Here is a 27,049-nt window from a genome sequence, read left to right on the forward strand (position 1 = left end):
CTCACAAAAAAAAATGAGCCCAATGGCTCAAATTGAATCTGGGCCGATCTTAACGATCACGGATGCCCGATGGTGCTTGAATTTTTAATTTTTTTTCTACAAATCCAAGTCACTTGAAATTTTAGACGAGTGTTGATAAAAAATAGGTGAATATTCAAAATATATTTTACATGAAAAAAATGATCAAAATACCCCCGTAAATTTTCGAAGGTATTTTGGTCATTTTTAATTTTATAGATTTTTTTTTTATATTTTTATTAGGTACGGCTTGATGAGAAGAATATTCATCTAAAATTTCAAGTGATTTGGATTTGTAGAAAAAAATTAAAATTCAAATACTCTCGGTCGTCAGATCAGCCCAAATTCAATCTGGGTCATTAGGCTTATACTATTTTGTGAGCTAATGGGCTCACCCTAGCATCTTCCATATATATATATATATATATATATATATATATATATATATATATATATATATATATATATATATATATATATATATATATATATATATATATATATATATATATATAGGGCAATGATTTCATGCAACGGTTGCGGCCACACTTTTAAAAAACCATATATATATATATATATATAGGGCAATGATTTCATGCAACGGTTACAACCACACTTTTAAAAAACCATGTTTGTGGTATATGTCTGACCCAAAAGTTTGTACACACTCTCTCTTCATCTCAATAATCAATCCCATAAAAAAAAAAGTTCAATTTGAACCCTAGATATGGTCAAAATTAGTCCCCTCCAACAACGAATATAAACCATTCATTTGGTGAATTTCAAGATCTTATCCTCCACAAACTCAAAATCAATTTTTTCTTTTTTAACATTGTTCATCTAATGATAATAAAACCATCGAAAAAATTGGAAAAGAAAAAAATCATTTTATGGCCTAGATCTAAGCATCTTATCAAAATGGGCGGCCTATGTTAATTGGGCTAAAAAAATTGTTTTTAGGTTCCATTTTCAAATTTGCTTTTATTTGTGATTGTTCGTTAGAATGAAAAGAGCGTATATTTCAAAATTTGGATAAAACAAATGGCCCTAATATGGTTTTGGAAGATTGTTGCATTATACTATGATACAACCGTTGCATGAAATCACTGCCCATATATATATATATGGATATGGATTGTCTATAACGAGACTATTTATCTTTATTACAAGGAGGTTACAACTATTCCCACACATAAGATGTCAAATTGGATGGCTTAAGATGAATCAAGAAGTCCGAGAATTTTTTTTTGGAACTTTATATATATTCAATGACACTCTTACAACTACCTATTTTGAAATTTAAAGGACAATAATAATTGTGACCTTCTTGTACAAAAAGTAAATGGTCTCTTGTACAAATACTTGAAAGTGAATAACTCCTAACAAAAAAGCACCATGAGCCACAAGTATAATCCAAATTAAATCTAGCAGGTTGCATGAATAAAATACTCAGTCATCTCTTTGGACACATTGTTTTAAATGGCAAAATCCAACCTTAATATAAACCAGCCTCTTGTCAATATTCATGCAAAAAAAAAACGGAACTCTTGTATATAAACCAGCCTCTTGTCAGTATTCATGCAAAACAAATAAACGGAACGCTTGTCATTCAATAACTGAGATCAAAAGAAGTGAAGTGCTTTTTATCATTATGTCCAGCTATTCAGTGGCAGGCATAGCGTGTTTGGCCATCTTACAAGACACATGGCAATCTACACTAATGAATTGCCTAACAAGTTCCCAACTTTGGAAAGATAGCACAAAGGACCATCCATGCGACTAGTAACAAGCAAAACTACACAGTGCTGTGTAGTCCTAGATTTCTTTTTTTTTGGGTAGTTCAGTGGTAGAAGTCGAACTTGAGATGTAGCATTGCTAAAATCAACTGCTAAACAGTCGATCCTAGGCCCGATTCCTTTTGGGAAGTTTAATGGGGAAGAGGTGTGGTAGCAATCAAACTCAAGACGGCACATTATAGCACCATGCCACCCTGACCACCTAGCCTAGAGTTTATTCCTAGTGGTATAGTCCAATTGCCAAATAGAAAATGCTGTGCAGTCCTAAAATTATTAATTAGAAGATAACACCTTTCAGGTATGATGTCCAAACAAGTACAGAGCAACAAAATGTTAACTCATATAGGCGCTGAACTTGACATGCAAAGCATGTTGATCATATCAGAAGCATTGCAATCTAAATTTAGTTTGACAAGACCTAATTAAATACTTAAATGAAGGATGGATTCCCAAGTTAAAAATTGGCATAGAGAACACAAGCATGCAATTAGAGTCATGAAGATGATCACCTATTCAAAAGCAGGCCAGCAGCAATTGGTGCAATTACAATCTGCATTATACTAGTCATCATTCCTCGAACATCAACAGGCAAGCGCTTTCCAATGAGTAGAAGCGATAGGAAGGGTGTAATAAAAACAGCTGTAGCTGTCGACAATGATGTCATAACTATGCTTAAGGGAGCCATAGCTGGGTCTGTTAGGAAAGTGGCATAATTTGAAAGCTGTGCCCCACTAACACAAGAAACTAACATTATCCCAGAACCTGCATGAGTAGTTTCATTCACAATCTTGTACACCTCTTCTCCAATTGTCAAAAGACATAAACAAAAGTAGAACTGAATGTCTCACCAATAGGATCAGGAAGACGCAAATGAGATACTGCAATGGTACCCAAAATATATCCTAGAAGAGGCTTGATGATGTATTGACCAGCGAAGCCAGCAGCAATAACACCCGGTCTTTTAACTGCCTCTAAGAAATCTTTAGTAGTTGAATTTACTCCAACAGCGAACATCAGAAAACCAAGTGCAGGAGCCCAATACCTGAAAAGGTCAAGGAAAACTTAGAATTACAATGAATCATCACAGCCAAATAATTAGAGCAATACAAGAAATGGACTAATCACAATGTCATGAATGGAATCTGAGATCTACATGTTAGAAGGCATGAGGACAGTCACATGCATACAATTAGGTAGACATTGTGTAGGTGACACTTCTGGTAAAGGGTTTAAATGCTTCACTCCATATTCCAAAATCAAGAGTAGAGACTGCATAACCCTGAGAGGGAATGAAGTTATTGAGTTCTACACATCTGGTGTAGATTCTGATCCCTGGATTATTGCAAACATCGGCTTCCTAAGTCCTCCAGCTTCTTCGAGGTCCCACTTATGGCAACCAAACGAAAACCAGGTTGAGGCAGAAAAGCTGGATATAGATGCAGATGAAGAACAAGGCCGATTTTTCTTTTATTGATAATAAGGCTATATAAATACTGTTTGGTGTGGTTTTGAACTCTTATTCAGGATTAAACACACTAGAGGGATTCAAGGTCAAGCAGGGTGAATGGTCTCAAACGAGGAGATAAACAGAAATGGGCAACTGTCAAGACATGTAAGCTTTGTTATTGATCGTTATGCATATGATATAATCAACATTAGAATCTCCAGGATATTCTGAAGTGTCATACATCAAGCATCATAAATGAAGGATGATAAAGTTAGGACTAAACATCCAAGGCCTGATATGTCCTGAGAGCCCTAATAGCCGGTCACCATACATATCTTAATGACCGGTCAATCAAAGACTGTCAAATTGTCTCGGGTTGAGACCAAACATTGGGACACATATTCTCAAGGCCATGTGTCTCCTCACAAAATTTGGGGAAGTTTGGATAAGATTTGGTATGTCATAACAAACATTGTTTGCCATGAGGGGGCTCTAGCGGCAGGTCTACGTGAAACCCCATCCAATGATATCAGAATGGGGTAGCACTTTGTAGATATTCACATCAGGGCCTCTCACCCAAATTCCATAAAATTTGGACTTCACTTGATACATCTCCAAACTTACCGGTCGCCAGGATATTATGGCCTGACTGCCAGTCCCTTCATGATGTTTGGGATTGACTTGAAAGTTCCTGGAAATCAGGGTTGAGGCATAATAAGCATCTTTCAAACGTTTCAGCTCCTTTGGAGATGATTTGACCTCTCATTCATGCGTAGAGGTAGCCAAGGCTTATATCCACAGGCAACCAGATGCATGTTCATCAGAGGTAGGATGACCCCGACCACTAAAATAGAGATTTCTTTCAATTTATGAGGGGCTTTCTCAAGGAATTGAAAGGGTAGATTTCTAAAGTAGTGCCCTATAAACGATGTGAAGGCAGTACCCCATGGATTTCCCATTGAAAAGCAGTTGGATTTAAAACATGAGCTTCAAAACCATGCAATAGTCTGACCGCTGGTCTGACATATCTCCCAATATACAAGGACGTTTCTCATGAAATTTCTCGGGGTGTTCCTCAAGAACTCTTCTACAAGGATACCAAGCTTTCAAGGTCCATAATTCCTTGAGCCAAAAGCGGTTGGGCCCAAAACGAGCTCATTTGCTATCAAAATCAGAAGTAGAAATGAGTTAACTTTGACATGGCATATCTCAGTCACTTGTTACTTATCCATTTGAGGTGAAATTTAGACCATTACGTTGATCTCAATGTCCTCTATCAGCATGCAAAATCTCAACTCAAAAAGTATTCACTGTCAGGAAGTGGCATCATCTGGAAGCAAGTACCATATATTGTCAATTCATTTACATACTGGTTTAAGTACCGATAGCTACGGAAAAGCAACAAATCCAAATTTCCTCAAATAAATCTTGATAGTAATTCGTTTCAATTCACATTTGAAATAAGCTTATCACCATGGTTGTTCCAGCCGGCTTTAGTTCAAATCTAAAGTGAGCATATGACAACTCGAAGTGGTTTGATTTTAAAATTCAACTCTTTGGTGCTGTATTTTCCATTTTACTTTCTATTAAGGTCTATAATATGTTTCAAGGCCCGAATCAAGAGTGTTCAAATCTGTTTATCAATTTGATGGAAATGAAACAGAGATTGGAAGTCTCAGAAACTCCTCCTGAACTCATTGATATATACAAATCTAGGTGAAATTGTTTGTGCGTTAGTTTCTCTAGTTACTATACATATTTGGAGTCATAACCAAATTGACCGACACATTTTGGGCAAACAATTATTGCTAATGAAGGTGTTCTTATATGAGTCTCAATACAAGTTTGGAACCACATTGCCGATTATTATTTTTAGCATCATGGTAATCCAACTTAAGATAATGAAGACCGCAACAAAGTTTTTTTTTTTTTTGACAAAATTTGATCCAATCCACGTAATCTATGAGCACAACAAGAGCAGTAGTGCACAATCATCTGCACAAATATGTGGTATGAATGGGCCAAAAACAATAGTATTGGTGGTTCTCCAGGGAACAAAATTCATCAATGATTCATCAAGGTACATGTCATCCTCTTCTTTTAGTCTTCCTGTACATTCCATATCCTACGCATTTCCTTCTACCTTTTCGATTAGTATGTGTACATATTCGGGCACCGAATTATGGATGACCCAAAAAGATTGGGGGCTTAACAATCAAGTAAAAGCATCTAGAGAAGAAGCTCATTATGCATCACAACTTTGAGAATAGTGTGTATAAATATCACAATGAGAAATAAAACAAAATGATATGCAGTATTCACCAATGAAATGAAGAAATCCGATGATGTTAAATACCAAAAAGCTAAATATAACAGCGTACACAACAATTACATGATCTGGCATCCCATTCATTTAAGGAAACTGCATAACCTGGTCGTAAACCATGTGAAAGAAGGTGGAAAGATAAGAGCCAGCACTGTACTTGCAATAACAACATGAGGAAGGATAGAATTTGCATTCTTCATCATCATCAAAGGGCCATTCTCATTTTGCACAATGTCCTGCAATGAAGAAGATGACAGAAACTGTATTGATCTATCAATGATATTAAATAATAAAAATTTTGAAAATGGTGTGAGAGTTTACATCCAAAAGATATGCAAATTTTCAAATATCTGTATGTCTCCTATATAATTTTGAAGAAAAGACAAATGGAACAATAAAACAACATAAATCAAAGGAAATACGTACAGCTTCTCTATCATTCCGATGCACCAGTGCTCTTAGAAAAATAAACAAACAAAATGGAAAGAAATAAACAAACTACAAAAAAAACACTTCGGACCAATGGATCTCAGCCTGAAGTTGACAAAAGTACATACACTTTAAACTAAAAGTCAGCTGATAAGAAAAGGCGTATTGGCTGCTAATTTGTCAATATTTAGGTAAACATGTCAAGAAAATTTCCAATTTGTAAACAGAAAATGTAATGCGAACAGTGGCACCTTCAGCATTAAATACGACCCAATTCAATTGCCCTGTAAAAATTGAAGATAAAATCATATGCGAAGCATCTAGAAATTTGAGTGCCTTAGCATCTAGATATCCTAGTGCGGGGACCACACCAATATTCTCCATACCAGTATAATCATCTCATTCTTACAAATACTTTAAGAAACCATGGGTGAGTTTGGAAGGACCACTAATCATGACTAAAACTATATTTACTAATGTACTAGACATGGAACACTTTGGCAAGATGTTTTAGTCTGCTTGCTTTCCAAACCCCTTTATGTGCAAAACATGCCCCAAAATGCCACTAGTATCATAAAAAGAGGAACTATTTTGCTTTAGTTCGTGATTTAAAGTAATAAAAAATACACTTACTTGGTCTGTCCCAACTAACCGTCAATTTCCTTAATCAGTCAGTGACATCCACAATATGAACAGTTCCATTAATTCCAGATATAATTTTTGCTATGTTATGACTAGTGTTTAACTAGTCGGGCCAGTCCACTCAAACTCGGCCCCTGGCTGAGCCAAGTATGCGGTACAACTCTGGCATGTTAAAAAATAAATAAAAAGAAGTTGCATAGCTTTGTGGGATCTATGTAAAAAAAAAAAACATAAAGTTGTATAGCTTTGTTGGATTTTTTTATAGTGATTTATGAGTTTTTCTTATCAAATGCCCTGTTTTGCATTTTCATGTGCTTTTTCAGATTTTTTTGAAATGTCTCCAACCGTAAGTCAATTTGTTTTTCAAAATCCACTCTTTTATTTTTTTTTCATTTTCTTTTATGTTATTTTTGGTTTTGTTTCACCTTTACAATTTTTATTTTGTTTTTTAACAATTTTTTTAAATTTCTAGGGATATTTTTGGCCTTGTATATTACTCAGCCAAGTTACTCGGGCCAGGGCCGAGTCCATGGCCTGAGACAAGTTATGACATTGAGAATAGACAAGCAAGTTACTTGAACTTACACGCGAGTATTGTCTCCTATGGAAAAGGACTACTTCTGTGTTCAAAGGGAATAAGAATCAAGGAGAGATTGGAAGGTCAATCCTAGCTACTCAGTCCAAAATCTACAAGAACAGCTTAATCCACAGTAATCTCAAACAACATCGAGGTTAACGGATAAAAGTGCACCTGAGTCACCTTAAGCGTGTCTCCTTGTTGATGATCAAGATTAAGCTCAGAAGACTCAAAAGTCATCTCTGATTGACATCGAGCTACAAAAAGTCTAGAATTTTCCACTGCAAAAGACAGCAATCCACCATTACATCCTTGATATTTGGATAGTGGAATGAGCATTCAAAAGCGCGAGGTTCACTACAACGAAGCTCATTAAGATTCAGAGAGAGAAAAAATCGAACTTACATGAACAAACCAGAGAGAGAGGTTTACATCTCCTCAGTGTCGCCTCAAATAGTTCAGCTGTGAAAGCTGACATCACCCTGCCATGATCTGTAAACAAAACCCCCAACAAATTAAACAGAGAATCACAAACTAAAATGGACTAAGCAGAGAAAGAGGTCTACAAATGACTGAAATACAAATCATGCATCCTCCATTAGTGCAGTCAAGCTCTGTAAGCGAAATCATTTAACAGTTAGCAAGTGAAAGGCCAGACTTACATGAACGATCCAGAGATGGCGACTTCAGAAACCCTGAAGAACACGAATCTGTGCAATGAAAAAGAAAGAAAAAGAAGAAAAAGGTCAGAAAAGGAGGAGGAGGAGGAAGGATAAAAATTCCGATCATTTACGCCAGAAATTACAGGAAATGCAGCAACAATGAACACATACCTTGCCCACGAACCAGCACAGGGTACGAAACTTTCCATCTCGAGAATCTCACGGGCAATGGCGCCGGAAATGAACTCGGACTCTGCAAGAGAGCGCCGGAATTTGCAGATGACATCGCCGGAAAAACAAATTTCCGGCCAAATATTTCAAGAAAGAAGCTGCTGCCAGCTCCCTCGCTAAAAACTTAGCGGCGAATTGGGGCGTGGATAGTGAATGCGAGGGACCCATCGATCAATATCTGCCGATTTATATCTCGTGACGAAATTTTGTGAATATCGGTCACCACTTGACAGAGTTGTCGTTATTTCAATCAGTATATAAAACGGATTTGCAACGTAACATGGTCGAAAAACTGGTTTGTTAAATCGTTCGTAGTTTAGTACATAACATTCGGATAGCCGATGACGATTCGCGTAGCATACTCCAGTTTGTTGAAGAAAAACTGTCATGATGATGATGTTGATAATGTAACATTCCATTGGCACCCCTCTAATGCAAAAGCTCAATGAATTTTTTCACTCGTCTCTACGTTTGGGCAGACAAATTATTTTTTCGATTTATATATTATTAGGAAATAAAGTTTGAAAAATTATTCTTGATAAGTTGACATCCCAATTGAATTGGGAATCGGCTCTAATTTCTTTAAAATACATACTTTCTTTCTGTTTCATGATTTAAATTTTTACAAACCTATTAGGATGGGGATGGCTTACATGTCCTTTTGTTTGCTTATGGAAAGTTATAAAAATGAAAAAATTACATATATATCCGTTATAGTTTATGTTATTAGGGTTCTATCGAATAGTTTCGGTTATTATAATCGTCTTTCTTTTTTTCATGTCAAAACAAAAAAAAATTTAAAATACGGCTTTACTTTTTTTCGATTATTGAACAATCGAATTTAAAGTATCTTCAGTTATTCAACAACCGAAAATACACCAATTTCTGTTCATGAAGAACCAAAGACCGAAAAATGTTTTCTCTCTCTTGTAGTGTATTTTCTCTACCTCTCTGAAATCATAGTTATCCGATAAAAATCAAATAGAAACAACTAGCTTGAGCCCCTAAATTTAAGAGAAATCTTAGGGATTATGATATTAGATGATTAAGAGAAATATTGTGGCCTATTCTCTCTACCTCTTTGAAATGATGGTTATCCGATAAAATCAGGGGAACAGCTAGTTTGAGCTATTAAATTTAGGAAAAATCTCAGGGATTATGAATCTACCCAAAAAAAACGTTCGGTGAAGGGGAGAAAGAAAGTTTAAAAAAAAAAACCTATTTTTACCTCTGTAATGTAAAGAGAGGTAGAGAGATGATACACAGATCCACAAGAGAGAAAACAAATTTCTGTTCTTGAAGAAAATTTTAAAATTTTTGGTTGTTCAAAAGAATAAATTGACTTTTTTTTTTTTTTTTGATCAATCGAAAATAGTTTGAATTTGGTTGTTTAACAACTGAAAAAAGGTAGAGCTTTTTTTAAAAAATATCCGTTTTCACATGGAAAAAATGAACGCAATAATAATAACATCAACTATTCAGTAGAGCCATAATAACGAAAACTATAATAAATATATATATAAATTTTCCAAAAGTACCCAAAAAACAACGATCAGTTTTGGTATTCGGTTCGTTTCCCTATGGCCGGAAAACCCAAACCTTTGCTTGCTTCGCCCAAAGCGAAACGAAGATAACATTGGGAGATGCTCAATGCAATTGGTTTTCTTCCTTCAAGTTTTGTTTGTTTTAATTTTGTGGCTAGATCATAGAGTCACCCAAGATGCGTTGTTGGATTGCGCTATTCAGCCAAAGTATAGCCAGGATCCCACCTTAACCCACGTTACAAAATACATATATAAGCTGATATTTTGTAAGGAAAATTACAAAAAGGTTCTATTCTATTTTTAAAATTAAAAATAGTTTCACATATTTAAGATTTTATACTTAAGTTTTACTTTTTGGAAGTTTTTTAATTTTATCTTTCTTTATATACATTATATTGAGCTCAAATTTGCTACATTGATAGTTTTCACCATTACATACCTATAAAATATAATTTAAAATAAATAAAATTAATATATAAGCCCTAATATTATAAGGGGTATATTGGTTATATGCCATTTTAATTATTTTTACATAAATTTTACAGTTTTTAATGGTAAAATGTATGAACATGCTAAATTTGAACTTAATCAATAAGTAAATAAAAGATAAAAATTAAAAGGTGCGGTTTGTATAGAGCCGACGCTCTAAACAATCAAAGTAGATCGCACCCTCAAATAGTGTCGATAAATGTGGTTTTGATACTGGAAATCTTTGTGACAACATCAGAATATATTTTCATCTCTAATTATAAAATTTTAAGTTTCAAAAATAGTGTAGATCGAGTAGATCTATAAATACTTAAAAATCTTAAAAATTGATGGTCCAAAAAGGCAATACAAAATGCATAATTTTCAAAACTTAAAATCCATTTTTTCTCATGTCCATGCATCTAGATGTCGAGATGATCAATTTGACGATATTTGAGTATCAAAACAACCTCTTCTAGTGAAATTTTTGATGTGGGCTCTAATTTGATGGTTTAGAGCCTCGGCTCTATATAAATTTTTTTCAAAATTAAAATACACCTTGTACTCTCATAAACGGGAAATTGAGAAATGTTTTTTTAAAATTTTAAAAAATAAAACAGGATTTTTTGTAAGGTGAGGATTGCGTTGCATTTTAGCTTTTGGGATCCCTTTGGATAATTTTTCGCACCGAAATGACGTCAAGATTAACGCTGTTATTTAACGATATTGTAAGCGTTATTGAAGTCTTGGGTCCAAGATTCTACAAAATTCTAAACAGGTATTCGATCTCAGCTGCCTTTCCATTCAAAGGATTGGCGTCAAGTCTCTTCATTTCCCCTGTCAAAACGTCAAGAAAGTTCTATAGTACGTTGGGTCAGTGTCTCTGTTATTATTTTATGAGGTAGGTGGCTATCATTGTGATACCACATGCCCCTGCGGGAGCATATTTTTTATTATTTAAGAATCAAGAGTATATTTAGGAGTTCTAATTATGCATATGGACTAAGCTCAATGCTAAAAATTTCCAAATCTCACTTTGTATGGGCTTCAGAAAAATGTCTCAAGATCCAATAGAACCATCCAAATCTCACTTTGTATGGGCTGGCATTTATCCCTATTTCATGGTCTTTCCCTCACCCTCATCACTTCAAGCTATATTTGTTCTTCTTTTCATAATCCAGGTATTGCAGGAGGAGGCGGTGTTATTAGGGCTAATGATGGATCATTCGTTGTGGTTTTTGCCTATCCTCTAGAACAAGCATCTAATAACTATGCGGAGTTTCATGCGCTGAAAGCTGGAGTGGGCCTTGTTATTCAGCTTGGCTCTTTTTCTCAGCAAATTGAGAGCGACTCATCTCTGCTGGTTGATGCTATCCATGAAAAATGCAATGCGTTGTGGTCTCTTCATATCATAGCTACTAATTGCCGGCATAAGCTCAACAACCTTCATTGTCCCTATCCCTCTCATATCTACTACAAGGCCAATATAGTGGTTGACTCGCTTGTTAACAAAACTACAATTTTATTTGATGCTACTGTTTGGTGCGTTAGACCGCTAGATTTTCTTAATCTCCCTTTACTTCTTGATGTTGCACAAGTTCTTTATAATCCGGTTGTTAAATTATGGGACGTATTTTGTCTTATTCTTATCAGTGCAAAACGGGCAAAAGGCCTTCTCCTCCCACTGACTTACCCCAAAAAAAAATCATCCAAATTTGGAATAGGTGGTTACCAAAATTTGTGATTGGAAAAATCCTCCTAATCAGATATTTGCTCGAGAGAGTAAGTATATAATCTACTCCCTTTTTTTTTTCCTTTGGGTAATTCAATCCCTTTGTTTTTTTCTTTGGGTAATTCAATGGGGGAAGACTGACCCTACCCGTTTTTTTAAAGAGATTGTCTACAAAAAAACCATTTACTTTTTGTACAAAGAGGTCATAATCATTTTTGTTTTTTAAATTTCAAAATGAGTGGTTGTAAGATTGTTATTGATTAGATACAAAGTTTTAAAAATAAATTTTTGAACTTCGTGACATACTTCAAGCCATCTAATTTGACATCTAATGAGTAGGAATAGTTGTGACCTTTTTGTACAAAAAGTAAACAGTTTCTTTATAGGCAACACCTTTTTCAAATAGTTTAAAAGTTAGTTTTTTTGAAGATGTAAGTGGTTTTCAAATAGTTTACGAGTTAGTTTTTCGAAAACATTACCGCGTGATTTAAATGAGAATAAAAACCACATAACCCCAGCCCCTTTCCCAATATACTCCCCATTAAAGCATAATATGGTGCTCTAAGGAGAAAGCGCTTCCTTTTCACAGATAATGGTCACCATTTTTCTTAGCCCTCGGATGCGTTCTTAGCATTCAGATGTAATTTTTTTTTTTTTTTTTTTTTTGTAAAACAACCTAAGCCACATGATTCCACATGAAGGCTAGGATCATTGTGTACTTCTTCCACCAAAAATAAGAATAATAGTGTTATAGTATAAAATCTCCATTAAAAGAACCGTTACTTGCATGTCAACAACGGATGCCTAAAACAAACAAATGAACCTTGCTTTTTTTAATGAAATTATCTCTATTTTATAAATAAAACATACTCATAAGTATGCCCTAATTCATTCAGCAAGGTATCTCGTGCAACTCATTGTTTCGCTAAGCCATCAGCATCACCTTCGATCTTACATCACCCTTAAAAAAATTAGTTTTATTGGTTTCCATCCGTTCTGTTCACTATTTCATAGAAACCTACCCCATGGGATTCTTAAGTGGAATGTAGTACTATTTCTTTTGCGTGACTCATTATTTATTTTTTATTTGCATTTGTAGAATAGTTATCCAAATGAAAATGTACTTCATTTTAGGTTGTAATTTGTCTAAGCTACAAGGTTCCGCGGTTGTGGTTTCGCATGGGTTTCGTTCTTATTTATGCTACAAACACTGAAGGGACTAATTTCACTTCATGGAATTGGCTGCTTTGTGTGTTTTATTGCAATTTTTTAATAATTATCCATGGCTCGCCTAATTCTATAGGCATATTTTTATCTTACAGTACTGGTTTTTCTCTCTTATTTTGAGCCATTATTATGTGCGAAAAAAAAGATGAAATATAACTAAATGATGACGGTGATGTAACATATATGCTATTGGTAGCTTTCAATGATCATGTGTGTAGAAAACCAACCATCTAAGCCAACGCACAAGGAACATCAACCGACTGTATCTTGCATAGGTTGATCATTTGGTCCATTGAATCAGTGCACATCCCCATTGTCTTAAATGAAGTACATACATGTCAGCTAGGCGCCAAGAGTGAGATAAATATTTGACATAATCTCAATGACCTGAATTTTTTGGGAAGTCCATGAGTTCAATCCACTTGCAAGTTCATTTATATATCGAATACTATTTTCGAGAATATCATGCTACTCTATGATTCCTTAGTAGATTATTCCACGTATCATGAAAATTTATCAAGAGCGTGTAGTTACATTCTATGTTGAGAGGGGTGCACCTGGCAAGCACATCGCTCTGGAGTTGCCCCCAAAAAGTACTTCAAGGGGAAAGAGTTGGTAAATGGCCATACATGTATAAGAACAATAGGAAGGGTCGATCAGCCATTAGCACAAAGCCAATGGGTTACCAGCAAAGCTAGAGCCCGTTTGACCGGCTTGATGAATCTCAATCCCAAAGATATTGCGAATGATGCTCGGCGCGAACATGGTATGGCATTGTCATATATACAATCGTGGCACAGAAAAGAAGTGGCATCGCAAATGATACAGGGGTCACATAAGTAGTCATATTTAAGGCTACCCTGATACTTAGAGAAGCTACAACTCACCAACCCTTGAATTGTATGTAGGTCACCAACCCTTGAACTGTAGGTTATATCTAGACAAATGCTGGCTATATAATTGGGCGTCTGTTTGACTCCGTGGATTTTTATATGGTCGTAGGTCTCTCATAGGAACATACAAGGGGTTCCTATTAGGATTAGGGTGAGGTTGATAAAGAGATTTGCAAAGAGATTGGAGAAGGCAGAAATGTGGAGTGACGTTGCCCACCCAAAAAGAGATAGAAAAGTGGACCGAGCAGTCGCGATTACTGCATGAAGTTACATAGGTGGCTAAAAAGAAGTATGAGATCCTTGAAGATAGGTATGGTCGCCACCGTGCCAGGCTTGGGATGGCCAGTGAGATGCCCAAATAAACTCTAGACTGGCCCAACCCAGCCCACTTGAAATTTTATTTTTCGAGCCTGACTTAGGCCTGGCCAGAAAAATTTTTGAGCAGCCCTGCCCAGTCCTTTCTTTCGCTAGGAGACAAAAAAAAGCGGCTTAGGGGGAGAGAAATTGGGGGAGAAAGAGAGAGGACGTCAGCCCAGCCCAGTCCTTTCTTCCCCTAGAAGGCGTACAGGTTTTTTTGGCCTTTGAGCCTCACATTACTCAGTTGGCTATACAATGTGAGGTACCCAAGAGCCTGGCATAACTTGTTGGCCTTGACATGAACTCCACAACTTCACACAACTCTTTTTTTTTATCAAGTCAGTGCCTGCGGCATAACTCATCTTGGCTCAACAAGTTCCAAGTCATAAAGTGATCAGTTTGGCTTTCTCTCTCATTTCCACTACCATGTCTTCTCTCTCTATCATCCCCACTACATTGCGCTCACTTGCTGTCATCCTCGCTACTGTAAGCCTGTGTTTCCTCCCCAGAAGAAGACTCACTCTCAACTTCTTTCTGAAACTGCTGCCTGAAATCCGGAGCGACAATATCAATCATCTCACTCAAAGCCTGATGCTCTTGACTTAAACCAAGATCCATTTCTCGTAGAGGCATATTCTGGCTAGCCATAGCCTCATTTTCCTTGAACCCACTTGTTGCCACTTGGCTCAAGAGCTCGGGCCAAGCCTGATCCTCTTCACCATCGTTTTGTGCATCAATGGCTCGACAGCCACTCCTTGGCGATTCATTCTCTCCATGAAAAGAAGGTGCGGTGCTCATTGCCCAGCTCCCGGGAAGCTCAGAGGCCAATAAATCGGCAGTTTTCAAACTCTCGTGCTGGTTATCCTCCTCTTTAGCTACCTCCTCTGTATCTTCCACTCTCTTCAAGCTCTTATGCTGGTCATTTTCTCCAGGGAAATAGCTTCTTTTTGGGTCATCATCTCTTTCTCTCTCTACATCTAGTTCCACAAGGGTTTCGGGTTCCTTGGCTTGTGAGCTAGAGCTTCTTTTTGGCTTGTTGCTGCTTTCTCTTACTATATCTAATTCCATATTTGTCTGGGCCTCATCATCAATTTCCATTGTCTCACCAGCAAGATTGGCGTTATTCGAATAACCAGACCTTCTAGCACCTAACCCAATCTCAACCATCTCTGTCCCATCAAGATCCACACCATGGACTTGTTCCGTGCCCATGAGGTCATGCCCATGCTCAAGTTCAGTGCCAATAGCTTCTATATCTGACCCAAATCCCTTCATTTCTTGGGCATTACTGGTGCACCCCTCATCATTGGTATGCCCACTTTCTCTCTCCTCACCAATTCTCTTTTCAATGCTCTCTCTCTCTTCACCAATAATGGCACCCAAATGGGCCTCTTGTTTACATATGTGGATGCTTGTGTCACTCATGCTTTCATTTGCACATCCCTTTCGGGTCGAGGCAGTGGAGGTTTCTCCTGCTGATTTGCTCCTTTGAGCTCCTTTAGATGAAGTTGGCGCCTTTGAAATGTTTTCTCTATTTTGTTCAATCTCGACATTGGCTGTTGTGTTCTCACCATTCTCCTCATCTTCAAGAGCTCTTTGCATTGCCTTCAGTTGTTGCTGTTGCTTTGCAAAGAGAGCAGAGATCTCTTCCGTGGTGGAATAGAATGCACGTAACTGACTTTCCCTGAAAGACATTGTGCACAAACAGTTAAGCGGCGAAAAGAATGAGAGCTTGAAGTCATCTTGGCATATAGGAAATGTCAATATAAATCAATACTTGACGTGGAATCAAATATGTTATTTGATCTCAGTCTATAGGATCTCCATTTAGCGAGAGAGATATTTTTCTCTCCCCTGCAGTTCAGTACATCAAACTACATTATATAGGATATCCATAACAACTAGAGAAAATGGATTTCCATTAATAAAGGCCCAATTATACAACCAACATCAAATTGACCGTGCACAGAAAAAGGAGGAACTGTATGAAGTGTCCATAATTGGTTCTCTTCGGTGATTTGTTTTCTATAACTTTTCGAGAAAATTTTGATTTAAAAAATAGCCCTAGTACATGTCTCCTTTGGATATGTACTTCAAAGCATTGTTCCAAAATAGTAAAAATAGTATTTGACTTAGGTTTTCATTATCAAAAAGCCAGATAATGGGTCTCGTTTTCTGAAATGTTTATTTTGCCAATGGCTAGGATTGGAAACCTCACAGTTTTTTGAAATACTTGTCCATTATTTGCAACACAAGCCAGAAATGGTAGAAATGTAAAACAATTCAGAAAAAAATTAACTATGATTTTACTCTCCCCTGCCTTGTCTGATTTTTCAAAGAACAGATTAGTAAATACTAAATACTTCCTTCAAAGCTAGTCAAGAACCACCGGACTTGCAAAGGTAGAATCACAAAATGCCTCGTATGATGAATTAAAAACTTTTAACTACAAGAAATTTTATGTTTCTACCCTTGCTTGTCCAGCTTTAAAGAATAAACTAGCATTTGATACCCTCTACCATGTGCACTTCAGCCAAGGGAATAAGTATCAACAGGTGCTTTTCTACTATTTGAAGTTTTGAACTTTTTGAAACAAATATCTAAATCGCCAGGTGCTTCAGGTAGCATTCAAAATATTATTCTACCAAAAGATCAACAGTCTCAAATCAGATTGGAAGATTATATTACAGCTAGTTTGCATGCCACCCCAAACCATGGTTGGTGCTGTAGGAGTGGCACTAGGTAAGGTACCCCTAGTAAGGTGGCATTTGTGGTTGAGAGGTCCATTTGGGTGCCACTTATGAACCCCTAGTAAGGTGGCACACTCAAAAAGGAATATGGTTTTGTGAGTGAGATAAAAACTTAGAAATACCAATTTTTCATCATCATCATCAAAGCCTTATCCCATGTATTTGGAGTCGGCTACACGAATCCAGTTCTGCCAATCGGCTCTATCAAGGGCCACGAAATGCCACATTTTGTTGAGGTGCTCCACACAGTGAACAATCATAAGTTGCATCCAAACACGGGTTTTTACAGATGGATATTTGGCCAATTACTTGTAACTAACCTGAGTATAATTCTTTCTCTAGCACCCTGAAACCTTTGTTTCTCAATTGAAAGATCGCGAATTGCAGCAGCCATTTCAAGCTCAAGTGCAGAAACCTTGGCCCACGCCTCTTCTCTGGCTACCTGCTAATGGTAGCACAAATCACTCTCAGCTGGAATGAATAGAACTTGAACTTCATATGAACACCAAATAGTGCATCAATAATATTTAGACTTAAAAAATCACAAGCTCCTATCCAAGCACTAAAGAACATTGTGTCTACCTTTTCATTTTCGAGTTCCTTTTCCAATCTTCTTAATTCAGCCTTCACCGTTGCTGCTTTCTGTTTTAAACAACAGGAAAGGCATCACAAAGGCTGTATTTGAAAGGAAAGACGCCCTGTTCAATTTAGGGAAGTTTCATTCTTGTATAGTATATGAATTACATATATTAACTACAATATATGTGATTCATATCATATGCATATCATTTAACACTACAAGAAAGAACAATGTTAGATAACAATGTTAAATTATTTTTGTTTAATGTGTAGGAATCACCTTTTGGGCATCTGCAGAAGCTAATTGTTCTTCATGTAGCTGTGCTTCTAGTTGCCGGACCTTTTTCTCTGATTTGACAAAGCTTTCTCTTGTATCTTCCTATCCCAGCAAACACAATCAAGTAAAACAAAAACCCACTAAGAAGTTTAGTAGAAAACTAAAATGTAGTGCACTGAGAGAGATATACAACTGTGACTTAATATACCAGTTTGGATCTCAATGTTTCCACAAGTAGCCGACTTTCTTTATCTGCTTCCTGAGAAAATTAATAGAAAAACACAACTAGTGAGAACCACCATAATACTTCATCTATGAAGGATCAAGAAAACATCATTTTCTCCAAACCTGAAGCTTATTGATAACCTCCTGTTGCTCTCTCTGTTGTCTCAAGGCATCACCAGCTTGTCTTTTTAATTCCTCCTGTGCTTCTGAACGTGCTCTCTGCAATGCAGCTTGCAAATCTGCCATCGACTTTTCTCTTTCATTCCTTCGTTGGTTCCGCTCTTCTTCTAACTGAGCTTCAAGTTCAGATATTGTTGCTGTCTGACTACAAGAAAGGTGACGAAGAATTATTATGCCACCATAGATACTAAACATAAAAATGATTTCAATAAGCAACGCAAAAAGACAAGTTCGCTACTTCTTGTAACAAATCTCAATAAAAAAGTAGAGAGAGAGCAATAACAGTCTCTTGACAGAATTGGGAAAGCTCAAGCTTCATAGTCAAACAGAGTACAAGATTAATTCACCCAAAAAAAAACAGAGAGTCGAGATTAATTCTGGATAATAATTAATTGTAGGATAGACTTGGTAGATTCAACTCCCACCAATGCAAGGAAATTACAAACTTATGTGACCATTTTCGAAATAAGGAACAAGCTAATGTGATAGAAGAGCATAAAGCTGACCAATTTCATTTGCAAATATACAAGCTTAAGACCCCATAGCACTAAGCAAATCTATAGAGAATGTTTTATGAATCAAGTTCCTCACCTCTGAAGTATTTCTTCTGCATCAGTCCTCGACTGTGTGGATGCTGCGAGCTGTTGGTTGAGGTCCTCAATTGAGTTTTGCCGATCAGCTGATAAAGCACTGAGCTCCGCCAGTTCCTTCTGTCTAACATTCAATGTGTGGCGAAGATCTTTAATTTCATCAAGATAAGATTGGGATACTGATTCCCTTAGCTCTTTCAGCTCCTACAAGATAATATGTCTTAGGATAAATCATAGAAAAATTTGTCCATGTAACTAAAATCAGTTTAATCCACTGGGAACTCATCAAAAAGGCGCCCAAAGAATTAGAGGGAACATCTCTTATTGTATACAAGATATCAAGTCCATATCATTGCAGGAAATGGAGTTTTGAAGACATTTAAGGATTTTAAACCATCACGTCAATCAGTGTAGGAATGAATGTTTAGAAGAAAAAAAAAAGGCACAACTTAGTAATTCTCTGACAAGTGATTTGATTAGGGCATAATAAGAAATTTCAAGAACCCAAGACGGTTTTGACACGATTCCTACACTGTAAGAATATCCAACAGTACTTAGTACTTTTCCAGAAAAGTCATGAGGTTCCCATAGAGCATACATTTTCATGGCGAACAGCACAAGCCCGGTTCTCACTATTCAAAGTCTCAATGGTAAGAACATGAGACTCCAGTTGCTTTCTCAGATCCTGCACACAGTGGAACAAGGTTGGAATTGAAGAAATCCAAGAATGAATTGTTGGGCTCTACACCTATCAAATGATATTGTCAAGTTACTAGTTATAAGAGACAAAATCCATAATTACAGCTCAGAATGATTATAGAGATCCAGATAAAAGACACCTCATTTGATCTCTGCAACCTTCTGACGTCATCAAGAGATACAGGACCATCAGGAGCACCAATTCCTAAACCTTTTAGCCTCTTGCTTTCTGCAACAAACTCCTCCACATCACCTTCACAGTGAAACCACAGTTTAGGAAATGGAGATTTAGCTGAGAAAGTAATGGATACATAGGAAACTCCTGAAATTCTTCATACACTAACCCATTACAAAAAGAAGTGCAAACTTATCTTCAATTGAAGCTCAATTAAAACTGCCTCGGAATGTAGGAGTTTTTTTTTTTTGAGTAGAGCCTCAGTATTTAGGAGTTCGCAACTCAACGATTTGAAAAGGAATGTATGAAAGCACTTCATTTTCCATAAGAGGAACAAGTGGAAAAATACCAGAAAAACATGGCTTAAATTTTGACAGTGTGCACTCCTACCAGCCCGATTACTATCGCATTTTTCAAAAATCGGGGAAATAAATGTAAATATTCTATAGGAGATTCCAATCCATACCTATGTTTTCCAAATTTACTTGATATCTATATCTATTATTTGGACTAAATGTTGTAAGTTATTTTCACACAAAAAGCTTACTGCTCATAGCATAAAAGAAGAAAAACAAAAATAAGTGAACTAAAATAACATGCATGATACCTCATATGCCTTCAAATGGAAACTAGAAAGAAGAAAGTGTTCAACAAAATAGCCACAATTGCGAGGACCACATAAGGGACAACGGACAACTCAGGTATTATTGTCAGCCCATTCGGATCTCAGATACAGAGGTACCCACATGATGACATCCGAAAAAAGACCAAAACCATTTTGGAAATCTGAATTGATCAACTTCAAGTGTTCTGCTCTGCCCATTGAAAACAAAGAAGTCCACGTTTCATGACCCACAAACATGAAAGCACTATGAATGCCGCATGATTTCACATTCACAGCTAACAGGAATGCTCCTAAACAGTAAACACAACTGAACTAAACACCAGCTCTCTCCACCCTCCCTCTCAACTAACAACAACAAATTCCTAATAGAAGGAAAACCACATTAAAGCAACCAAGCATAGTAGTTAGGTGTTTCCAAAAGCAAAGGAAGCTGAAAAAAAAAATCAAAAGGTTCCTTCACAAGCCAAAAGAGTAACAACATATTCTACGCAATTAACTTCCAAAGGGAATTGAGAGATATCCCACTGTCAACTATATAGCGATATCCCACAGTCAACTATATATAGCAAAGCCAAATTAAAATTTTATTTTCATTGGATAAGAAAAGTCAAAATAAAATAGATCCACTGTCAATTATATAGAGATATCCCACTGTCAACTACATATAGCAAGGCCAAATTAACATTTTCTTTTTCATTTGGACAAGAAAAGTCAAACTAAAAAAGAACTACAAACAAATCAAAATAGCAAAGCAATTCTGGCATAACCCAAAAAGAAAGCAGGCAGCAGTTGTACCTTGTTTCCTCTTTAAAACCGGAATCATAGTGGGGGAACAGACATCTTTCTTCACTTCCCTATATACAAATACATATGCATTTTCTGCATAGAATAAAAAAGAAGAAAAGGAAGTCTCAAAATTACACCCATTGGATAAAGCAAAAACTAAGCCTTTTTTTCTCAATCAGTAATAGCAGGACTTAAATTATCAAAATACATCATAACAGATAGATGGAATAAGACATTCACAAGTACAACAAACCAAGCAATAGAACTTATTTAGATAGGGAATTAATTTAGACCTGTAAGTAGTCATCCAATTAGCAAGCCTGCAGTTCACATGAATATGAACAAAACAGTAATAATAGTAATCATGAAAAATGAAAATAATTGACTTAGCCATACTTGCACGCATTAGTGAATCTCTCCTGCACTACAGTGACAAATCCGATGCAGAGAAAATCCGATCCAATACAAGAATCGACATCTTACAGATGAAAACTAATCAAACGTAAAGTATCCTTCATTTCTCTAATAAATCAGAAAATCCAGTAACTGCTATCAATGAAAAATAGCTCAATAGCAAATGGCCCACAAAAAAATAAAACTAAAATAAAATTGTTCAAGATGTAGGCCACTAGGCCCCCTGCCCAAACATGTCAAACCCTCAAGCATTGATCTCATACACACTCCCTAAGCCGAGTTTCTTTGATTGTCCCTCATTCTCGCTGCTTGAAATAAGAGCTAAGCCCTTCAAGATCCATCTATAATGGTTCCTTTGATTACCTTGGGGTCCCACTGTCCACCATTAATAAATTACACCAAATCATAGGTGTGATCATGTGAAAGAGAAATTTCCAATCAAGTTTCTTTTGAATGACTTTTTAAGATCACTATTGTGCAGACCACTTTCCGAAGGCATAGCTTTCCACTAGATATCCATTCAGGGTCATCAAGAGCTTAAACCAAAAATCTCTTCAAGATCTACTACCCCTATCTCTATGGGCTTGGGAAAGAGAGACATAAGTTCAAGATATTGTTGACTCAAAGCAAGCTTCCAAGGAATAACTTGCTCTGATATCAATGCTGGTATGGACTAAGGGACCTAGATCCTACATGAGTGTAACACGAAAGGAGAGTATGGAAAGGGGTTAGGTACAGATGGGAGTGCTAATTAGGTTTTTAGTTTCCTACAAAGATTATGACTGCAGAGTTTTGTAACTTATGAAGGTTTCCTAACTGCGGTAGAATTGGAAAGTACAAGGTCTAGTTGAAGTACAAGTACGGTTCAAATTATGCGAAAAGGGTTGATTAGGTCAGGGCAAGGTTTAGGATAAGTTTTAGGGTTTATAAAGGGGTTAAAGCTTTTGGAACTTAGCAAGTCCCAGCAAGATAGTAGGACCATAAAATGGATCCTACGGTTGAACTACAGAAATATAGGATTTGAACTAAAGTTTGAAGTCTACAGAGAGTAGGCATAGGGCTAAGGTAGCTTTTGAGCTAGCTTACGGGTTTTGAGAGGTTAGACTAGGGTTTATCGAAAGGCTTGATAGGTGACGAAGTTGGTCGCAGTGAATCACAGATGGGATGTGTCGCACAAGAGAGGAAAGAAAAAGGTGTTTTAGCTTACATGGGGAGAACCACCACTCTACAGCCAGGCCCTCAGAGAATACAGTCATCACATGAAGAACGGTGGCTCTAACATTTGGCAGGACTCTCCCAGACCCAGGCTAGAGTTCGAGAATTAGTATTGCTACAAAACGACCTGAGAACAGCTCTAAATGTGGCATTCACCAAAATTGTAGCCCACATTTTATCACTCAAACTTGAAAATGAATTGGCCATATGGCGATATAGGAATTTCCAGAGAGGTCCAAGTTCTATTTGTGTTGTTCTTGGACTCTTGAAAACATAGAAAATAAACTCCTAGAGACTCTAGGAAATTATTTAAATCAAAGGTTTCTAATAAAACTACAATAAGAACCTTGAAACCTAAGAACTTAAGGAAAATGAAATTAAAACCCAATTACAATATCACAGTCAAGTATATCAGCCACTTCATAAATCTCCACATGAGCATGTTATTAGAAGATCTTAATAGAGCCAACAGCCTCTTAGGCTCTAAAAATTTTTCAAATACATCCAAAAGCCTCAATGAAGAGGGGACCTAACACTTGGACCAAAGAATCAAGACAAATGAGTCTCCTTTAAATTCTAGGAGTCCAAACAACTGTAAGGAACAAAGAGTGTAATATACCATTCTCAGGAGGATGAACTAGGGATACAATATCCCCGTGCTGAAGTTCCGCTGCTGGGGCATCTTTTGTCAACCTTGTCCAATTAAGAAATGTGCCATTGGTACTGCAGCAACTCTGACAATCAGTAAATTAAACAAAAAAAATTCCAAAGAAAAACTTCCACCATACAAAGTTTTCAATATCCAATTTATTCACAAACCTGGTATCCTTTAAATAAGCAAGATAATAGTAACTAGGTTCCTCCCCATTTTCGACCGACAATTTCTTCCTGCTAATTTTGCAGTGGAACCCACTAACTGCAGGAAAACTAATCACAGCACTCTTCGGCCCCTTCACCGAACGACCAAAAATATGTTCATCGCCATCTAAAAGAATGTTTATTCCCTGCTTGGGAAGACATTTATCAGTATAATTTTTTGCATATAAAAAGATAATGTCTCATTCTTTTGTGAACAGAAATAACCCCTGCCAAAAAACTGAGTCTTTAGGGTAACAACCTGTCACATCCATCGAAAGTACATAGTTTTTGAAATGCAACAGCACCTAGGGTTCAGATAACTAATACATGGAGAAGGATAACATTGTGAAATCTTGCGCAAAAAATTGCATAGCATAAAGTGTGGGAGCAAATAAAGCTCCCGGCCATATTAACTACAAGAGTTCAAATGGGCTACTAGGGTTTCAAAAATTGATTGGATGTAACAGAATAGAAAGGGAACAGAGAAGTCTAGTGAAAAAGGTATAGGAAATTTTACAATAAGAATTATGGCAGTAGAAAGAGCCCTTAAAGTAACCAACTCCTGCAATAACAAAGAAGTAGAAACAGAAACAATACAAAGAAATGGGAAAGGAAATTCAAGGGAAATTTAAAGTAAAAATCAAACACTGAAATCAATATTTAGAAAGAAATGGCAAGGAATTCATGGAAAACTTGAAGTCACAAATCGCACATTGAAACCAATATATACCAAAGAAACACACAAAACTGAAAATTCAATATATCAGACTCCAGAAGCTGCTGAAAGCGATTAAACCTTTGATATAGACCAAGTAATAGAAAGTATACAATGAAACAAACCAAAAGGGAAGATATGGTAAATTAATAATGAAACTTTACAGTATTAAAAGACAAACAACAGAGAAAATTTCAGACTCTCTCCGCCTCTAAAACCACACAAAGTCTGTATAAATAATGTGCACCTATAGTCAATAGAAACAGAAGAACTAGAAAACGAAGTCAAAAAGAAAAACTTGCAAAACAAAACTTCAATGTTAGAAACTTTGTAATCCAGCAAATGCACATAATGTCGAGCGACTCATGTTTACCAAAAGAGAGAAAGCAATACACATTTACCTGTGATCTCTTCCTCGCTTTGTCTGAGATCGCAGTTAAAACTCCCCAAACACGAGGATCGGAGACCTGGACCGGTTGAGAAGCCATCTTTTGAGCAACATCGCATATATCATCCATTGACTTCTCTCCTGGGAGAGGCTTCCCAGGGTTCAAATAAGGCTTGCAATCTTCATTCTCCTTTTTTTGCTGAACAATGGCCTCCATCACTAAAACCCTCTGAAAACCCTAATTCAAGACACTAGATTCTAACAACTCCAGCGACAGGCGCCATTGTTCTCTCATTATACCAAACACCATGAAGTATAGTTGCGGAGGAGGGGAGAAATTTAGGGTTCCAAGCCTGTACAAGCTACTCATCTTCAGAGATTAGACGAATTAGCGCATCAGAGAGAGAGAGAGAGGAGTGGACTGTGATCATCGAAAAATTCCCGGGTTATTTGTGACTGTAGCCGTAAAAGACATACATAACCCTTCACCTTTGCGGAAAATGACCCGCGATGAATGGGAACAAAAAAAAAAAAAATATTTAAAGGTGTGGTTTATGTAAGGTTCAAACAAACACTCCGATTAAGCGCGCCTCCAATTTTTATCGTAATTGTAGTGTAAAGTTTTTTTAAGATTATCTGAAAATCTATTTTCATATCTAATTATAAAATTTTAAATTTTAAAAATAATTAAAATCAAGTAGATCTAGAAGCACACGAAAATCTTGAAAATTGACGATTTAGATAATGTATTGCACAAGATTTATTATTTTTAAGACTTAGAATCTTTTTTTCTATATTCATTCATCTTCATGTCAATATGATCAATTAGAAGGTTTCTCAACATGAAAACAATATTTTTTGATGGATTTTTTAAGTGCATCTTTAATTCTACATTTTAAGATTGCAACCTTATATAAATTTTTTCTTCTTTTTTTTTTTTATTGAAACATATAAGTAAGATAATAAGGGCAGGGCAGCTAATGTCATTAGCATCGTTAAAACATTTTCTTAATTAATTAGGGTTGGCTATACGAATAATTGGGGTTGGCTATATGAATCTCGACCACTATTTTACTATATGAAGAGTCATACTCTTAGTGAGGCGATAAGTTTTTATGTTTTTTCTTGTTATTTTCAACCATGTCATTTTGGGTTTACTCTTTGCATGTTTTGAGTTTTCCACTTGAACTAACTTGCACCTCCAAACACTCTTTTCCGCTCAGACGCCCCACAATTTGTATTCTAATCCCCTTTGTATTTGCTTGTTCAGCTAATTCAATAGCTTTTTTCATGCTATACTCAATGTTGCCAGATTTGCTTCTGAATCTTCTTCGGTTTGGTGAGAAAAATGAAGCAATTCAGTGTTTCAGTTGATTTTGGGGAATACTTCAAAAAAAATTAATTTAGTATAAATAAATTAGATAATTATATATAAAATATATACATATAATGGAAATTTTTTTTTTTAAAAAAATACATTTATATAGTTATTTCTTTGCTGGCCGAAGTTGACCCGAAGAAACCCGAAGCGGTCTGAATTTGGCCAAAGCAGCCCTAAGCGGTCTGAATGTGACTGAAGCGCCAACATCAAGCTTTGCTTCTCTTTAGTTTATGCCCAAAATCAAAAGGCTTTGCCCTCTTCAGCCGAAGCGAAGCGAATTTGATAACATTGGTTGTACTGTTTCAACCATGTCTTTTTGGGTCTACCCCTTGTCTGTTTTGATATTTCCACTTGAATTAACTCGCACCTCATAATAGGTATTGCACTGGGATTACACTACACATTCCCAGCCCACCTATATTTATTTTCTGTCATCTTATCGCCTATCGATGCCGCACCTAATTTTTCCAAATATATTCATTTTGAATTCTATCTCTTATTGTCTTACCACTCATATATCTCAACATCCTCATCTACGCTACACGCATTAGTATGCAGTGATCAAATAGGGTAGCCAATGTGATTAAATCAATTAATTTATAAATAAGATTACTTTGGAGAAAATGGCTTTATATTTTCTCTCAGATGATTCAATGGTAGCAATCAGATTTGAGATGTAGCATTCACAACATGAACTACTGATCACTTAAGCCCAAGCTCAATTCCTGTACCATTGTATCTTTTTTGGTCACAACATGAACTACTAATCACTTAAGCCCAAGCTCAATTCCTGTACCATTGTATCTTTTTGGGTCATAGAAGCATGCTATATGCGATGGCTAT

The 27,049-nt window shown here is 36.4% G+C and overlaps 2 protein-coding genes across 13 annotated transcripts in view; both read right to left on the reverse strand.

Annotated features, from left to right (window-relative positions):
• The window catches only part of LOC18447887 (Sodium Bile acid symporter family), a 32,244-nt gene extending 23,949 nt beyond the window's left edge, over positions 1-8,295 (reverse strand). For 2 of the 8 annotated variants that reach the window (XR_016040389.1, XM_088846236.1), the window contains exons 1-7: positions 8,069-8,295; positions 7,898-7,945; positions 7,641-7,727; positions 7,419-7,516; positions 5,745-5,823; positions 2,663-2,856; positions 2,324-2,576 (exon numbers count right to left, since the gene is read on the reverse strand). Coding sequence is in view for 6 of the 8 variants with exons in the window: in XM_088846236.1 (XP_088702362.1) it covers positions 2,324-2,576; positions 2,663-2,828 (419 nt within the window). In the remaining 2 variants the exon portion in view is untranslated. Of the gene's footprint in view, positions 1-2,323; positions 2,577-2,662; positions 2,857-5,692; positions 5,824-7,409; positions 7,517-7,640; positions 7,728-7,897; positions 7,946-8,068 lie in introns of all 8 variants that reach the window. The other 6 variants (XR_016040388.1, XM_088846235.1, XM_088846232.1 and 3 more) reach the window with 3 other exon arrangements.
• Positions 8,296-13,466: 5,171 nt separating this feature from the next.
• On the reverse strand, positions 13,467-25,394 carry LOC18447886 (SMAD/FHA domain-containing protein). Of its 5 annotated transcripts, none has more exons than XR_016040391.1 (13): positions 24,839-25,394; positions 23,684-23,868; positions 23,484-23,587; positions 21,245-21,328; positions 19,790-19,902; positions 19,549-19,635; positions 18,952-19,154; positions 18,304-18,505; positions 18,164-18,214; positions 17,959-18,053; positions 17,682-17,741; positions 17,420-17,541; positions 13,467-16,033 (listed from the first exon to the last, which is right to left on the reverse strand). XR_016040391.1 is itself a non-coding variant. In XM_006857971.4 (13 exons), the coding sequence occupies exons 1-13, from the start codon at positions 25,040-25,042 to the stop codon at positions 14,812-14,814; spliced, it is 2,736 nt and encodes a 911-aa protein (XP_006858033.1). In that variant the 5' UTR covers positions 25,043-25,394; the 3' UTR covers positions 13,467-14,811. The 5 variants fall into 5 exon arrangements, 3 of the variants coding, with proteins under 3 accessions (XP_006858033.1, XP_011628403.1, XP_088702363.1); XR_016040392.1 differs by having other exon boundaries at positions 17,420-17,544; XM_006857971.4 differs by having other exon boundaries at positions 17,959-18,057.
• Positions 25,395-27,049: the final 1,655 nt, after the last annotated feature.

This window comes from Amborella trichopoda, chromosome 9 (genome assembly GCF_054954075.1).
Source record: "Amborella trichopoda isolate Santa Cruz 75 chromosome 9, AtrichopodaSantaCruz75HAP2 v2.0, whole genome shotgun sequence".
NCBI classification, from domain to species: domain Eukaryota; kingdom Viridiplantae; phylum Streptophyta; class Magnoliopsida; order Amborellales; family Amborellaceae; genus Amborella; species Amborella trichopoda.